Consider the following 16,622-nt stretch of genomic DNA (forward strand, 5'->3'; position numbering starts at 1 on the left):
AAGGAAATCCGTATTCTGCAACTATGTTAAATGCCATGTACGTAAATTTTACAACGCTACTCATTCGAAGCGTGCACAGGTGCACATTGAAAAGTTGTCCAGGGTACATAATTTAGGGCGTAATTTACACTAATTTTGCTCTAACCACAAGACATAATAATTTGAATATACTGCACGGAAAAACCTAGAGCGAATTAAATTGTGTGTCAGCTTCGGGTAGTATACATATAGTCTTTCCAATGCATTAAGTTTTTCTCGTAATGCATTACCAGTCGACAGCCTATCTTATGTGTACTCTGTTTACATTAGAGTTGTTTATTAGTTTACTCATTTGTTTTGCAACTTATGAAATGCCGGTGTATATATATTTTCAACATTTGACATAACCCTGTATGTTTTGTAGGGACAACCCAGGACGTGCATTTCTCAGCACCCAGTCAACTGCCAGAAGTGGCTCGAACACAGGCCACCAGTAAGTGGACATCAGTTGCAATTTCACATTATGCAATTGTCTGCTGCCTTGTACTGAGGCTTTTTTTTAATGAGATGGTGGTGTCGTTCTAATGTACATTTTGACCACAAAGGTGCGATCATGTCTCACAGAGGCATATATGGTTGCTATTCTCTGCGAGGGACGTGTTCTCGTGTTCGTGAAGCATTTGTGTTTGGCAGTATTGTAGCCCAATGAGTCAGATATAAACACTGTAACTCGCCACTGCCGGGAAGTAGTTGCGACAAACACAATATATTATAACGCTGTAAAGTTATTTCATTAATTCGAAGGAAAATTTTGCAGCAGGAAAAAAGGTTGCTATTCCAGGTAAACATGTATTTTTCTCACAAGTTATTTAACCAAACTGTGGAGGCGTGAAATTCACAACTTATGAATAGATTTTAATTCATCCTTTAGTAATGCTTCTAAAAGAGACTAGAAATAGCATGTGACTACCTCTCCAATCAGCAGATCACACACTTACAGTCATAAGTGGTAGTTCCATGCAGTCTCGCACTCTATATAACTTTTCCTTTCAGCAGCATTGGAACTGGCGGCTGCGTTTTCAGACGGAGGAGTGCACTTGGCACTGTATATGTATGTGTGAATTCGGTTTTCTTTGCATGTGTCGGCTCACTGACACAAACAGTGCAAAAATCAGTTGTACCATGAGGCTGACGACGCCTTCTGCTGCTAGAAATGCGGCACTTCATATTTTATAGTACTGCATGACATTTAAGTCAAAGCTAGCACATAAAATGATCAAGAAAACTAACCGCTGTTATAGCTGTTTTCCTCAAAGAGAGCTTGTCCTTTATGGACTGTGTTAATCTGAGCTCTCCACCGATGTTTCAGTAGTATTATCCCTTAGTGAGTGAGAGATTGGGGGCAATTAATCGTGTTAGTCTTTAAATGGTGTCCTACTTACGTGTATTTGTTCCAACAAAGTTGTCTAGATTACTTTATTGTGTAGTGTAAAGCTTATGAAACCATCAGCAACTAGTGAGTCGCTAACATGCATATGCATTTGTCACTATACAGGTAGCACTCGGCTGTACCACTGCAGCGCTGCGGAAATTGCCAGCACCAGCGGCTTTGCAACAGCTGTTTCACAGCATGTCGGTATGTGCTAATTTATAGTTATGTTGGGATGGGTTAGTATTATGGACCACTGCTACTCTTTATTGTGAGAGATCCATATGATAAGTGATGTAATGGGCACAGCGAAAACATGTGAATGTTTTACTATGGTGCATGAAAAGGCTCTCCTTTTCGTCACTGGAGCAGGGGAGAAGAGCATGCAGGCACTCCTGAATGTACATATATTTCAAAACTTGAGAGAGACATATATATATATATATATATATATATATATATATATATATATATATATATATATATATATATATATATATATATATAAACATATATACATACAATTAAACGAAAATGAGGGACATTCCATCTTTCATTTTGAATTGACTTGTACAGCGCAAAAATACAACACAGACCACAGAGAAGCCCGCATGTTAACAGGTTTGATACACACAATAATTCAACAGAATCGATACTTCAGGTGTGCTATTTTACGCAAAGCGGAAGGGAAAGGGGATAAAACCAGAAAAAAGAATGGAGTGGAAAAGAAAGGAATCGTGCCATAAAGCATGAGAAACATTGTGCAGCCAGGATCGCCAGCAGGACATCTAAAAAGCACTCTGATAAAATTACATACGGGGCAACCTTACGTATTGTTTGTTTCAATCAACTCAGATCACATGCAGCCATTACTGCAATGAAGTTGTTTCCTTATGTCATGAGGGAATGATGGGGGCCCAAAAAACTGTTTAGAGCTGAAGGATTATGTTCCATGCTAGCCTCATTACCTGCTTTTTATCATATTGTTATCAGCTGCTTATGTTAGGGACAAAAAGTAAGAGTACGAGCGTTTTCCTGATTCACCATTCCACACAACATGTCTTTGTGACTATATGTACATGCAGATGATCCATAGATGAAAAATATTCAGTACAGTAGAATCTCATTACAAGATACACTTGGTTGTAAGAGACATATGAAAATGGTTTGGTTGGTTTTCCGATGTTTGCCACGTTAACAACATTGTACACAAGAGTCACTTTGTTACTAACGACTTTTTAAGTATTCACTACTTCGAAGGGACACAACCCAGACACATTCACTTCATGCACCTTGTGTGCTCCGAAGGGCGTAAAGATCACGCGATCCTCACACAGGTCAATTGCGCATGTCTCTTTAGCATGAACTAGAAAAGGAGGGCAACGAGGACAGTGCAGGGCAGAAAGTGTCGACAGTTGAAGCTGACGAGCGTCTAAGAGCACCTCAAAGGCACTGCGAGCAACAAGGCTTGCAAAGTGAAGTGTTTAAGTTCCAGAAGTTAGGAAGGAAGCTAACACAATCTACAGTCACTAAAACGCTGTGGATCTCTTCTTTAAAGGGCCCCTAAACCACCGAGGTTGAAATTTAGTTGCGGTGTTGCAGTTGTACATGTTAAGGCAACGAACACGTAGCCACGAGAAATTTTCGAAACGGTGCAGTAATAGTGGAGCTTCGTGTTTGATTATCGAAAAGTAGTCCCCGCTCATTTTACTCGTTCATCTGGTACCCGCCATCTGGACAGTATTGTCTTTTCCTCGCCTAGTACACCTCCAAAAGTTACGGGACAGGCCATCACCAACGAGCTCTGTTGCTGCCGCGCAGGCCCGTCGTCCTGTGAGGGGTGGCGCTAATGACCTCGCCAATACAATGGAACTGTATGGTGACTCTAGTTGAAGAGCCTCATAGGGAGACCCTTCTGTTAGCGTTTCTGTTCTTTGCCCCCATTGCCTGCCCACAATGGCATCGCGAGCAACGCGACGAGGAAGAAGGAGTGTGTATTTGCTTGCAGGCCTTGCCGGCAGTCGTACACTTTCGTTTGACCAATCGACAGCACCGGAAACTGGTGACATCATCAGAGACAGCCTGGTGATGTCAGGACAAGCTGGGGGGTGCAGGATAGGTCCAGTGAGGCGCACAGGGTCGTTTTCCTCATATTGTGGTGCTCCCACTGTGCCACGCACTGTGGCGTTTGGCATCGTCAATTGTGACGGCATTCTGATTTTGATGCGCGTGTTTACTTGAAATGTTCAAAAAATGTCCAGAAGTGGTTTAGGGGCCATTTAAGCCACCCTGAGCAATTATTCCTTCAGATATATTTAAACATAATTTAGTGATGATGCATAATAAAGTGATCTAGTTTGGCTCCTCAGTGTTTTAAAATTTTTGGTTTCGAGAGACATGTTTCCCGTGCCTCTTGAGTATCTCTTCTAATGAGGCTTAACTGTAATGTACACACACAATTGTGTAACTCCTCCTGCAAGTATTATTCATTAAGCCCGGTCACTGATGTGTAGAGCTTCTGGTTAAGTCTTGAGGTCCGTACTTTTTAGAGCTTTGTTTATTAATTCAGGCTGTTCTTATTGGTTCTTCAATGCAGGAGACAATGCCTACGAAATTATTGGCCCTGATGACGAGAGCCCTCAAGGGGCAAACGACATCTCTGTTGCAGAAGTGAGCCCGATACCACCTGAAGTTACCATGACAGGTGGCACGGCAGCAATAGATACAGAGACGGCCATGTCTACTGCAGCTGCAACAGTGTACGAGGCAAGCAGCAGTGTGTCAGCATCAGCAGCAGTGTCAGAAGGAACCGCACCAGGCCTGGTAGAGCAACATGTGTGCTATCACTGTGACTTTTTTTGTAGTGCATACAACTCATTTGCTCAACATACAAAAGCTTTTCACCACGACTGTGAGCCAGTGTTCTTGTGCAGCAAGTGCAATACTAAGTTAGGTGTTATAACACAGTACAAGCATCACTTTAAGATATGCAAATATATTACAGTTGTTGCCTCGCCAGCCAGCCTACATAGCGACAACAATGTGGAACACATGGTGGGACACACCTCTTCCCCATTAGAAGATAGTAGAGACTGTCAGTGTTGTTGCTAGATTAACTGGTCTTTGTAGGCAACTAGAAGGACAATACAGGTGTCATAAGATAGTTGTTTATGTTGTTGTTGAAGAGGTAAAAAAAGAAGTTTGATGCAGCTGAAGTGCCAACTGATATTGAGCAAATCAAAAACAACCACCTGAGAAAGCAACACTACCGAAATTTGGGTACCTATGTGCCGCCAACTCTGGTAAGGATGGCATAGGACAGAAGTGTGATGAAAATCACACAGACACTGCTGTTCCATCACTGGTCACAGTGAGCAGTGGCTTGTAGGGCAAGAGAGTCAACTGAAACGAACATAATGGCATAGTGTCATGCTCCCATGTGACCACTTTCCATGTTATTTTGCATGATACAGCTCAACCTCCAGAAACGAGACTGCAACTTGTCTGTAAAAAGCTTTTACAAAAAATTATTCACAACACTATTAACACAGCAGTATCTTCTTTTTTTGTGGGTTCGAGGTTCCCGGGTGTCCATTAATGCAAAAATTGCGGAAAAAAGGAACATGTGTCGTATTTACACCTTTTTAACAAGTACGAGGGGGACAGAACTTTTCTAGTCATGCATCTTCATCATACTATCAAGTTTTTAAATGCGTTTTATAATTATTATTACCAGTTACATCGGAATGCATTGTATGCATTTAGCAGGTGCAAAATCAGGTCAGTTGGATCAGATGCCTTATCTGCAAAAGAGCCCTATATTCAAGAAATTTGAATTAAAATAGGTACGTTAGAAACGCAGTCTTTCAGCACTTTATTGCGTGTGGTTTAAGCATTGCTCAATACTTTTGTGGATGGCAGTTTCAACCGGCACAGCACTGCGCTTTGTCATGGTCACGTGTCTTCAAAGCGGTGTTTACCATTTGTGTTGATCTGTTTGTGTATTTATAGAGCAAGTTTTTAATTTATTTTTTTTCCGCATTCTTGTGCTTGCACTAAGCTTGTATAAGGCAGTTACAAAATGGGCGTCACTATAACGAACTGTTCTGTTGAGCTTACACTTGCAAATAATAGTGTTCAGATGGCCGCACTTCTATGTAGGTGCACCGATAGCTTTGGGTATGTTCTCATGTTTGTATAAAGCTTATATAAGCTGGTTACAAAATGTATGTCACTAAGCATTGTGATATTCTTTAAAGAACTGCTTGGTTGGTTTTACACTTGTGAATTAGTATTGAGGCGGTGGTATTTCCATGTAGGCGCACTGCTAGCTTTCTGTGTGCTCACGTGTTTGTATTAAGCTTTTACAAGGGAGTTACAGCATGTACGTCACTAAGCGCTGTGATATTTTTAAAGAACTGCTTTGTTGGTTTTACACCTGTGAGTAATAGTACTCGCGTGGCACTATTGTGTAGGTACACAGGGACCATTTGTACACATTATGCTCATGTAAAGCAGTTACAAAGTGTACGTCACTAATCACTGTGATATTTGTTGAAGAATTGCTGTGATGGTTTTACACATGTGAATAATAGTGGTCAGGACACAGTACTTGCGATGTATAGTTGAATTTATACAGTGCCAAGACATCGGCTGTATACGTACCAAAAGAAATGTATGTCATTATATTGTTGTGATTATTACTGTTTAGATTTTATTAAACTCTAATAACATCTTTTCTTGTATCTATAGAGGTATGGCAATTTGTCATGCAACCAAACTGAGGACCTGAACTTGTGCATACAAATAAACAGCTAATTTAAGAGTATACTGCTCATATTCTGCGAAACCAGTTAAACAAATCTTGTACTACAATGCTGGAAAAATGACAGAGCTGACAGGGATGTACAGAAAGAGTTCTGCACTGGCTGAAGGACTGCCCCACACTGGAGTTGGTAATGTCGCGTTTATTGGAGTAGAACAGTAAGTGCACATCTATTAAAAATGTGACAGTCAATGCAGAAACATAAGGCAGACGAGCAGATGTGGCACATTTTTTTCAGGGCCCTCCATGCCTACTACTGCATTTCTAGTCTTCCTGTGCTCTTCGAAAAACCCCTGGGGTGCGATTTTGTAGAAATGACTTTTTTCATGCCAATGCCTTCTCGCGTGACGTCACCGATTTTGGAAATTGTGTGTACGTAGGCACGACGTTTTCTTGGATCGTCCAATCAGAAGCTCCCTTCATTGGCCGGATGTTTCTTTCGTATTCTCTTCTCTTTTTCCGGGACTGTATAGCAAATTTGTTTTGTAAAACGGCACTTAATAAAAGCGGACTTCCATGCTGCGTAAAGCAAATTCATTTTGTTACAGTACAACGCAAAAGCTGCCGCAGTCCAAAGAAATGCAAACGCAAGTGCTCTATTTTTGAAGTCGTAGCCACATAGTAGTCGGATGTGCATCCAATCCATGCCCTTGAGCGCAAGCAAAATGGCAGCCTTTGTTTACCTGTGAACAGCTGACAGCCCCTAGCGTGTCTGTCTGAACAGCTGACAGCCCCTTGCGTGCCCGTAATTGCGGCCCCGCCCCCGTCAGATACTGATTGAGGTGAGTAATTATTGCTCGTGTAGTGCTTGCATTGTCGTGTGGTTTTCGCTGCATGTCTGACGTGTGATAATTTCTTCTTTAGGAAGAGCCAAGAAGAATTATCCGTAGCCCCCGAGGTGAAACTTTGCAACATAGTGGATCGAGAACTGTCAAGGCATTTTCCATAGGGCACCGCCATGACATAACGATAGCTTCCTTAAAGTTATCGCTGCATCGGTAATACTTCCTGCACTGATACGCTCCGAGAAAGAAGCTGCTACAACATTAAATGTGAGTAGTGACTTCACCTTTTTTTACATTAGTGGTATAAAAAGGCAGAAATAAGTCGTAGTGCGCACTTTATGCAGGCGCTTAGCTTAGACAGAATGTTTGCCTCTAAATTTCTTACTGTGCTGCGGGCCGGCTGAAATTCCCAATTTGACAAAGAGAAAATGGCAGCAAAAGGGCCGCGGGTGTCCAAAGAGCAGGCGGCTATTCTCGTGCAGTTCATCGAGCAGCACCCATACCTGGCGAGAGCTTCTACAGAGTTCTCGCCACGTATGACTGCTGCTCGAAAAAACGAACTGTGGGAGGAGGTGGCGGCGGTGCTTAACGCACAGGGGCCAGCCGTAAAGGCCACCAGCCGTTGGCGGAACCATTGGGCCAAGATGGCCCATAAAGCGAAAAAAGAAGCGGCCAGGGCCGCGAGCGAGAAGAGGTGAGCTTCTAATGATGCTGACAGTAACGTAGTTTCACGTTGTCGTTGTTGCCGTGTTTGCAGGGCTACTGGAGGTGGCAAAGTGGGTGGCGTGGACGGCCGCGTCCTCGACGTCCTTATGAGGACAGGAGGGGTCCTTGTTTCCCCCCCTGAGTACTTCCCCGATAGCGAGGTGCGTACATTGGATTTAAAAAAGTGTTGTTTGTGTGACCTGCTGTGACCTCACAAATTTTCAGCATTACATTGGAACACAATATTGCAAAATTTTTAAGCCCTTTTTTTTGTGCAAGTGACAATATAGGTTATGTACTCTGAGCAGCAACTTGTGTACATGATGCGCATTGCACACACTGCTCGCAATGTCTGAACACTACTCTGATTGCAGGACGAGGCAAGTTCAGAGGAAGCTGCAGGGCCCAGCGGTTCCCGCAGAAATCTACCAGCGACAACTGCTTTCGTGGTGTCGGGCCCTGCAGCTGTTGCTGGGCCAAGTGGCCTTACACGTAAGGCAGTGACCTAGCTTTTGTAGTAGCATTGTTGTTTGCAGTTGCTGTATGATCTTGCTATGAAGTAAAGTACGTCACTCTGCTGTTATTACCTTTCTGTCCAACATCCAGCTCTCATTCATGAAGGAGAAATGCAAGACTACAAATGACTTGATGTTGTAATAGAGATTCCTTGTGCTTCTTATGGGTTACTGCTACCAGCAACTTTCTGTGGCATCTTTTGCTCTAACTACCTGTTTTGTGTATCATTATTGTAGCTATGCAGCTATAATGACATTTCAAAGTGACTGGTTAGGACAATCAATCTGTGTAGGTCGGATAACAGTGAATGAGCAGTCTTTGCTTTTGCCTTGCATGAAGAGCCACCGGCTACGCCCCAGGTGCTGCGGCCTACGCCCCAGGTGCTGCGGCCTACCCCCCAGGTGCTGCGGCCTACCACCCAGGTGCCGCGGCCTACCACCCAGGTGCCGCAGCCAACCCCGCAGGTGCCGCAGCCAACGCCGCAGGTGCCGCAGCCAACCCCGCAGGTGCCGCAGCCAACCCCGCAGGTGCCGCAGCCAACCCCGCAGGTGCCACAGCCTACCCCTCGAGAGCCACGGGCACCCCGTAGACAGCCCAGGCAGCAGGAACTTGATGGTGCTGTGATGACGGCTACTGCCGCATACGTTCGCCAGAGCCAGTTGGAGGAAGCCAGAGTTCAAGAGGACACTCGCTTCCGCCAACAACTGCTGGAACAAAACCGGCAGGTATGTGCAAGGCCACAGATGTATATTTTTCTGCGTATGAAATTGATGAGCATATGACCTCTCTAAAAATTATATTAATCAGTGAACAAGCATAATGTATACGTGTAGTCCTGTGGTGATATCTTGTACACATTCGCGTGACATAACATGTGTAAATATTTACGCAATTATGTGGCAAAAAGAAAAAAGTGGCGTTGAATTCAAGGAAGCAGGAAAAGCAATGTAACACTTCTTAATGGAATGCGACGGCACAAGTTTGATGGGCCAGAAAGATATTTCCAGTGTTTGAATATACAATGACAAGACAATAGCCTGCAAATGGGGATGAATGCAACACACAAAGGCCCTGTTACTGAGCTTCTGTAATTAAACTAATTACACATCTTTGCTAACAGCACCACGAGGCCCACCTGCAGAGCCTGCGGCAGCACCACGAGGCCCACATGGAGAGCCTGCGGCACCTCGGGGAGGAGGGGGCGGCAATGCGGGAAGTGGAGTCTCAGCGCCTCGAAGTGCAGCGGCAACGCCTCGAAGTGGCGCGTCGGTCGCACGAGACCAACGAGCGCCTGCTTCAGCTGCTGCTGGCTGCACTGGGGCCTGGTGGCAGCCAAGCCCCTCCCCCCTCTCAGGCCCCACATAATTAAAGGATGCAAATGTAGCATAGGCAAGGAATTTGTAACTTATATTAAAATTTGCTGATGTATTAATGATATGAAGGGCAAATATTGCTAGTTTGCAAATAAATAATTGCTGAAGTCACCCTTTAATGCAACCATAAGTAGCATAGCCGTTGCAGCATGAATTTTTTCTTCAAGGTTTACTTCAGCCATAAGAGCGTGCACACCATCAGGCTCACCTGCAAAAGTGCCTGTAGGCCTGGTATGTGTGGGCATTCCGACTGTGGCACTGCAATTTTGAGGTGCCTAGTTATTGTCATGTCAATTTAAGCAAGACGCCACACTGCAAGTGTTCTACAATTTAATCCTTGTCATCGAATGGTGAAATTTTCAGGCCTTACTATAATGTCGAAAGCAACCTGTCAATATACACAGCAAAAAAGAAAAAAGTTATGAAAATCCCTTGCCTATGCTCCTTCTTTTCATTTGTAATGTTTATTTTTTGTTTGTTGCATATGCATATTTGTTTGTGTCACTACGTACTGAGCTGGAATGTCTCTTTTCTTGCACATCTGTCTCATTATCAAACAATTTGTTGTCATTCAGTAATCTTTCAGGTTGTGATACATTGTATTTTAGCCCTTGTGGTGCAATTTGTGTGTAATATTTATGCAGTTTGTCTTACTGAATATCATAATATGGTGCTATGGCTCTTTCACTTTGAGCACCACAACAGCATGTTCCTTTCACATGTAGTGATGTACCTATACATTTCGCTGTGATAAATATTCGGTTGGCATGTGATTTAAGCACCTGCTCATTTCTGTTGTTGGTACAGTTTAAGCCAGTTGTTATTACTGTGTACTTGTGCAGTGTACAACAGTTTTCTTAAACGATGCATGCCGTTACCTGTGATATATTATGATGCAAGAACAATGTGATCCGATATTTATTCCAACATGTCTGTGATATGTTGCATAATGTCTCTACTACTGAGTACTCATGATTCTCACACTTCTTCAATGTAGAGACTGTCGCATGTGATGTGTACATAAACAAGTGTATGTTGACTGAAATACAGAAAGGTGCAGTTTTTCTCTAGTGCTTTTATTTACACATCGCAACTACATTTCTAGTACTAGCTTGCACTGTACAAATATTACTGATTAACATTGCTGAGTTCTGCTATATACAAGTGAGGTCACTTTGTTAAAATCTATCAACTGCTCGTGCGTGCACACACTTCGTGGGAGCCACAGCGTTTGACATGTCGGATGACCAGTTGGACGGCATTTTCGTCACTCGAAAGGAACTTTGCCGTTGTTGCGAGACAAAATGGTGGAGGACCTAGAAGCTGCGCGTGCAACAGCACGTTCCATGGAGCGGAAGGTGTGACGTGCACTGTACATCTTGGCTTCTGTGAGCTTCTCTGTGCTAGTAGAAAGTGAGGAGACAGGCGCTTATGTCCATCAATGCGTAAGGGGATACGAGTAAGAATCAGGCTACATGCATCTAGATGACGACAGCAGCAACAAGCAAATTGTGGCAGACACTTTGAATATGCACTTATTTTTAGCTTGCTTTCAATCTCATGTGTCACCTCTAACGATACTGTTTTACTTACTATAAGTGCAGGCTTTACATAACCCTTCACTACACAACTTTTATGTACCCACCGTGGTTGCTCAGTGGCTATGGTGTTAGGCTGCTGAGCACGAGGGATTGAATCCCGGCCGCATTTCGAAAACACCCGTGTACTTAGATTTAGGTGCACGTCAAAGAACCCCAGGTGGTCGAAATTTCCGGAGCCCTCCACTACGGCGTGCCTCATAATCAGAAAGTGGTTTTGGCACGTAAAACCCCATAATTTAATTTTTTTAACAACTTTTACATTTCTCAACAAATCATGAATGCTTTGCATTACGCAGACATCAACTACAACTTAGCACGGGAAATGTATCTGCAATTTCACAGCATGAAATGCACAATGCAATTACTTAAAACTGTGTGCATGCACCTAACGATGCTGACGCTGCTGTTGACGTCGCAGCTGCCGCCGCACGCTCCTCAAATAACGCATGTGCTGCGCACGGGTTGTGCCAAACATGCCAATGACATTGTCGCGAACAGCCCGCCCTCTCAAGTAGTGCATTCTAGAGCCCGTGTTACGGGGCAGACTGTGTGGCGTGGGGTCGCCGTTATTGTCAAGCTCACTACTACTACTGCTGCTGCTGCTGTCGTCATCACTGTCATCGCCTGACTCGTCGCCTTCAGAAAGGCGAAGGTTGTGCAACACAGCACATGCCGCGACAATGTTGGCTGCACGTTCCGGCTCGTAGAGGAGGGTGCGATATCGCTGAAGACAGCGGAAACGGCTCTTTAAGAGCCCAATGCACCTCTCCACTACGGAACGCATGGCGGCATGTGCTGTGTTGTACTGCCCCTCGGCTGTGTGCACTGGAGGATGGCCAGGAACCTGGGTCAGGAGCCACGGCTCCAAGGGGTAGCCACTGTCACCTGCACAAAGATGGAAATAGTACATTGAGTACTCCGCTGACGAGAGGCAAGTTGTCAACTGAGGAAAGCTACAGCATCATTCAACAAAGGTAGACTTCAGGGTTGCAAGTCCCAAGTAAAAGCATGAGTTGAGCATGTCCATACCCGTCACAAACTCTTAACCAATTTACAAGTGTACGCGGTGCCTGCCACAAACAAGAAATCAACACTTGTTGGTGCTATCAATGACAGTAGTAGCAGTAATGTGTGTTCATTTCTTCTGCTTCTGGCAGTCACTGGGTGCAGAAAGCACTAATACGTGTTGCTTTCGTCAGCTCCTCGGAGACACATAATGTGCTTGTAACTTAACACTTCGAACATTGCCAATGGTGGCAGTCAATGTCTTAATTTTCTTTTTTTACTCCGGAATTACTGATGTTCTTGTGGTTTGGTTAAAAGTTTGGGTTGGAGCGGACACGGCGTTCTGCGCTGCTGAAGCGTGACTGCGCCAAAAAAAAAATGTTTTTTTCTCACCGAGGAGGTATTCCCCGGCATTCACGATGCGCCCCGCTTGGAACCGCCGGCGCAACCATGTCGTCCGCCAGACAAAAGCGTCGTGGTCCGACCCCGGTCGCATAGGGTCCAAGGCAAAGATTTTCATGTCCGCGTCGCAGATCTGAGGTAAAACGTAAACCAGAGAAAGTGCCCGTTGGCAAGAGCAACGTAACTTTCAAAAAGGATCGCAGAAAACGTGAGTTTTACTTACGAACATGCAGTTGAGGGCGTAGTATCCCTTGCGGCACATGAACACAGCCTTGCGCTCACCCTTGGGTGCGATAATGGCTATGAGGCTGCCGTCTGCGCATCCGATGACGCCGGGGATAACGCCGCGCCGAAGGAAACCCTCCTTCACGGCTGCCTTTTCCTCGGCTGTCTTTGGAAAATGGACCCACTTGTTGCGGGCCCCTGCGTTCACGACAGCCTCTGCCACACGTCGCACGCACTCGCTCACCGTCGACTGCGACACACGGATCGTCTCCTCGCTCCCAACGGACGCTTGGAAGCTCCCGGTAGCAAAGAAGCGCAGCGCACACAACACTTTCCGCTCCACCGACAGTCCCGTCGCTCGCTCAGCTTCTAGTTCCCCCGCCAGTTCCTCGCACAACAACCGCACCGTTCCCTTCGAGAGGCGAAAACGCCGTCGAAAATGGTCATCCGGCATGTCAAACGCGTCGTCTGGCTCTCCCTGTTCACGTCGGCGACGGCGAAGAGCCACGGCCATAGCGATCAGAGGGGCGGCCATTTTTTTCATGCCTTCGGAAACGACCCTGCCTCTGGCCGTTCCAAAAATCCGTGCCTTTTGCTCCGCATAATGAGTGCCTCAACGTCACGATGACGATTACAGTTTTTGCGGGTTCCTGACGTCGCGTGATTGACAGACAAAATGGGCGCGGCCCGGTCATTTTCGACCAATGGCTGCTCAGTGATGGCGGCAAAAGGCATGGAAAAAGTAATAGAATTGCTACAAAATCGCACCCCTGTTCAGCCAAGCTTTTACTCCATGACAGTTGTTCTACTGGGTTCGTAGCAATATCGAAGAAAAAAATGCAATGGTTTTCAAGAACTTTCGAGGCCCCGACACAGTAACTTCAAGGACCTCGTGCGATTTTTTTAGTAGTTTGGACAGGCAATAACTTGTTCAACAACATCGTTGACTTTAATGCAAACAAAAGAATACAAAACAAATCGCATTTCACTGATTTCAAACATTTGAAAGACTGCTAATTTGCCTTTCACCGCCCATCACTAAACGCACACAAGGAAGCATTTCAAGAAAGCGCTCAAAGTTTTTCTGCAATAGCACAATTAACTACTTGGACCTGCAACATTTGCAGTTTTTGAATACTGTTTGGTTTGACAGTGTATGTGATGTCATCTGTTGCCTCAGCTTTTCACCACCAAATAAGCAAGTCATTTGTAATTTCCTTTTATTGTGTGTGTAGCTCTCGATTTACTCATAACGGCTTTCCTTTGAATGCCTCAATTGTTGAGCTTCCTGCTTCTGCTCCTCCAAGTACATTTGTCGCCGGTTCCATGTGCCTAAAACTGGTATCTGCAGCTCCTTTGTAATTTCAGCTTTAAGGATGTCGCTTTCCTTCTATTACCTTCACAGACAATTCTCTGTGACATGCGAAGAGTGTCACAGAAGGAAAAAAAAAAACGCTTGACAATGTCTGCTAAGTCTAGCCAAGTGTACAAATTTAACAACTTTCCAGTACTTCTAAAAATTTCAGTGTTTTCAATGCCTTGAAAACGGCATATTAGAAATAAAGGGTTTTCAAGGATTGCTACAAACCCTGGATTCTAGCACCTAAATAATTTTACAAGCTAATTTTGGCATGGAGTTTGGAAATTCATGCTTTTTAGCTAACGCTGTACTATCTCTGTACATTGAAGCCACGAGAGCGCTACCATTTTGGAGTAAAGCAAAATACTGAAAGCTTTTATTACCACTCTTTTTCTATGGAGCTTCGTATTGCCTAGTTAAGTTTACGAATGTGCCTGGTTTTGGTGGGCGTTTCTTCGACATTTTCTGTGAGAAGTAGATGACTAACCCCCGTATTCAGAAATGTATCTTAATACAAAGCTCATGCTTGACTATATATAAACGACGCCTGGTGCGAACGTCCCCCAGACGCTCACTGCCTTTCTTTTGGTGCGTTCACGACTTGCGCCACTTAGATCAAGTCAAGCATGGGCTTCAAGTTATGATGCATTTCTGAATATGGGGGTAAGCGTGCGCAATTCCGGGCAACGCATTGCGCCATTGACACTGAGAGCAAACGGGGAAAACAAAGTTAACGCCCTATGATCCTAAACTTTCGCGTACCTGTGGTGTGCGTGCATCGTGGAAGAAGAAACAGCGCAAACACCAGGACGAAAAAAAGCATCAACCACACCAGCGCTTCGTGGTGTGGTCCATGTTTTTGCGTCGTCCTTGTGTTGCGCTGTTTCTTCTAAAATGCTCAACCAACTAGCCGGCAAGTCCATCCTGTGCATATATATTGAACACACCTATGAATGTAGATGGTCTTCGAAGCTTTTAGAACGAGCACTGCCACAGGATACGAGCAGTGCACGCGTAACAAGTGGACACATTAGTCATCTAAACATGCGTGCCAATGCATGTGACGCGGCTATCGGCATAAGCAGTCTCCAAATGCTGGAATGCATGCTCTTCAAAAAGCTAACGATCCGCTGCTAATGCAGGACAACAGCTCACAGCGGACTGAGCCGAACTCTAAACTAATGCACTTGAAAAGGACTCCTACGCGGCAGCGTGAGGCACGTCGAAATGCCTGGTACTGGCGTCGCAGTTGACCACATACGAATGGAACTGGCGGAAAAAATAAACAGAAATGCTCACCAGTATACGCGCGACTTAAATTCACATACGTGGATGGTTGCACGATACTTTGTATCCGCGTATTTTCGGAGAACATATAGTGCATGGACTGGAAAAGCACTCGATCGTGAGCTGAACGGCACATTTGTTATTTTCTTGCGGTGACGACAAGCCGTGAATAGTTCTCACGTCGTCGTCTACGTTGTATTCCTTCGTTAGTCGTAGCAAGGAATGGAAATGATGCAAACGCAAACGTATTCCAGTACACAACAGCACAGCACACTGCAGAGAAACTCCACCCACCGCAGCCGATTCCTCAAATACATTTTTTATATATATAACCTCTAAAAAAACACGAGTGAGCGTGGTGGCTCTGTGGTGTAATGGTTAGGATGTGTGCTTTGAATTGTATAGATGCGAGTGTACGCGGGTTCGAATCCACGTGATGTATAGAGCAATGTGGTTCTCCATAAGTATGTGATTCCCTCGACTATTGTGTTCTAATTAGACTATGTGTCTCCTGATTGTGAAATGTGCGAAGATACTTGCGGATTAAATGTTAATTAGCTGTTTTTTCTCCGCAGTGGCGTTCGGGCCAGGAATATTTACGCGTTTAATAGCCAGGAAAATGACTAAATAGCCAGGAAAAATGACTCTAAAATCCTGCATAACTTTGCTCACGCCTATTCTGAAGGCCGCTTGGAATTGGGCCACTGACTCTGAGGAGCCGTCTAGGGAACGGTATATCACCGACCCTAATTTGATCTGATTTCCTGCCTGCATGCGTGGCCAGGACTTCGCTAAGAGGGTATTGGGAAGAGCACCAGCACTCTGTTTGGGGGAGTAGAAGTACTCGGTCTGGTGGAGTGCCATTACCCCTGCGGTGAGAGTATTAGCACTCTGCGGAAGAGTACCACTCCCTGTGGGAAGAGTATTATTACCCTGCGGAAGAGTACTAGCAATCCCTTGCGGTGGAGTAACAAAACTCTGTCAACAGGAGTTGACCTACTCTCTCTCGAAGAGGGTCGATCTACTCTCGAAAAGCGAGTGAAATATGGGACAAGCCGCTACTCCCTCAAAGAGAGTGCCCGGCATTCTCTTTGTTTTTAGCGTGCATGCGCGGAAAGGGAGCAAGATGG

General features: G+C 44.9%; 1 protein-coding gene and 1 long non-coding RNA gene across 2 annotated transcripts; both read left to right on the forward strand.

The window, feature by feature from the left end:
- On the forward strand, nucleotides 1-6,153 carry LOC126533955 (uncharacterized). The gene is made up of 3 exons (XR_008612942.2): nucleotides 1-472; nucleotides 1,535-1,615; nucleotides 4,005-6,153. It is a non-coding gene; the product is annotated as an uncharacterized lncRNA (long non-coding RNA).
- A 1,206-nt stretch (nucleotides 6,154-7,359) lies between these two features.
- Nucleotides 7,360-10,424, forward strand: LOC140219610 (uncharacterized). The gene is made up of 5 exons (XM_072289529.1): nucleotides 7,360-7,712; nucleotides 7,776-7,884; nucleotides 8,098-8,215; nucleotides 8,579-8,766; nucleotides 10,392-10,424. The coding sequence occupies exons 1-5, from the start codon at nucleotides 7,447-7,449 to the stop codon at nucleotides 10,422-10,424; spliced, it is 714 nt and encodes a 237-aa protein (XP_072145630.1). The 5' UTR covers nucleotides 7,360-7,446.
- The last annotated feature ends 6,198 nt before the right edge of the window (nucleotides 10,425-16,622 follow it).

This window comes from Dermacentor andersoni, chromosome 7, assembly GCF_023375885.2.
Source record: "Dermacentor andersoni chromosome 7, qqDerAnde1_hic_scaffold, whole genome shotgun sequence".
NCBI classification, from domain to species: domain Eukaryota; kingdom Metazoa; phylum Arthropoda; class Arachnida; order Ixodida; family Ixodidae; genus Dermacentor; species Dermacentor andersoni.

What these genes read in the sequence shown, in the direction of transcription:
- LOC140219610 (XM_072289529.1), top strand. Translation starts at nt 7,447, where the DNA reads ATGGCAGCAAAAGGGCCGCGGGTGTCCAAAGAGCAGGCGGCTATTCTC. An exon ending in AGGGCCGCGAGCGAGAAGAG is followed by an intron (nt 7,713 to 7,775) that starts GTGAGCTTCTAA and finishes CCGTGTTTGCAG; the next exon opens with GGCTACTGGAGGTGGCAAAG. An exon ending in TGCCGCAGCCAACCCCGCAG is followed by an intron (nt 8,767 to 10,391) that starts GTGCCGCAGCCA and finishes ATGTGATTTAAG; the next exon opens with CACCTGCTCATTTCTGTTGT.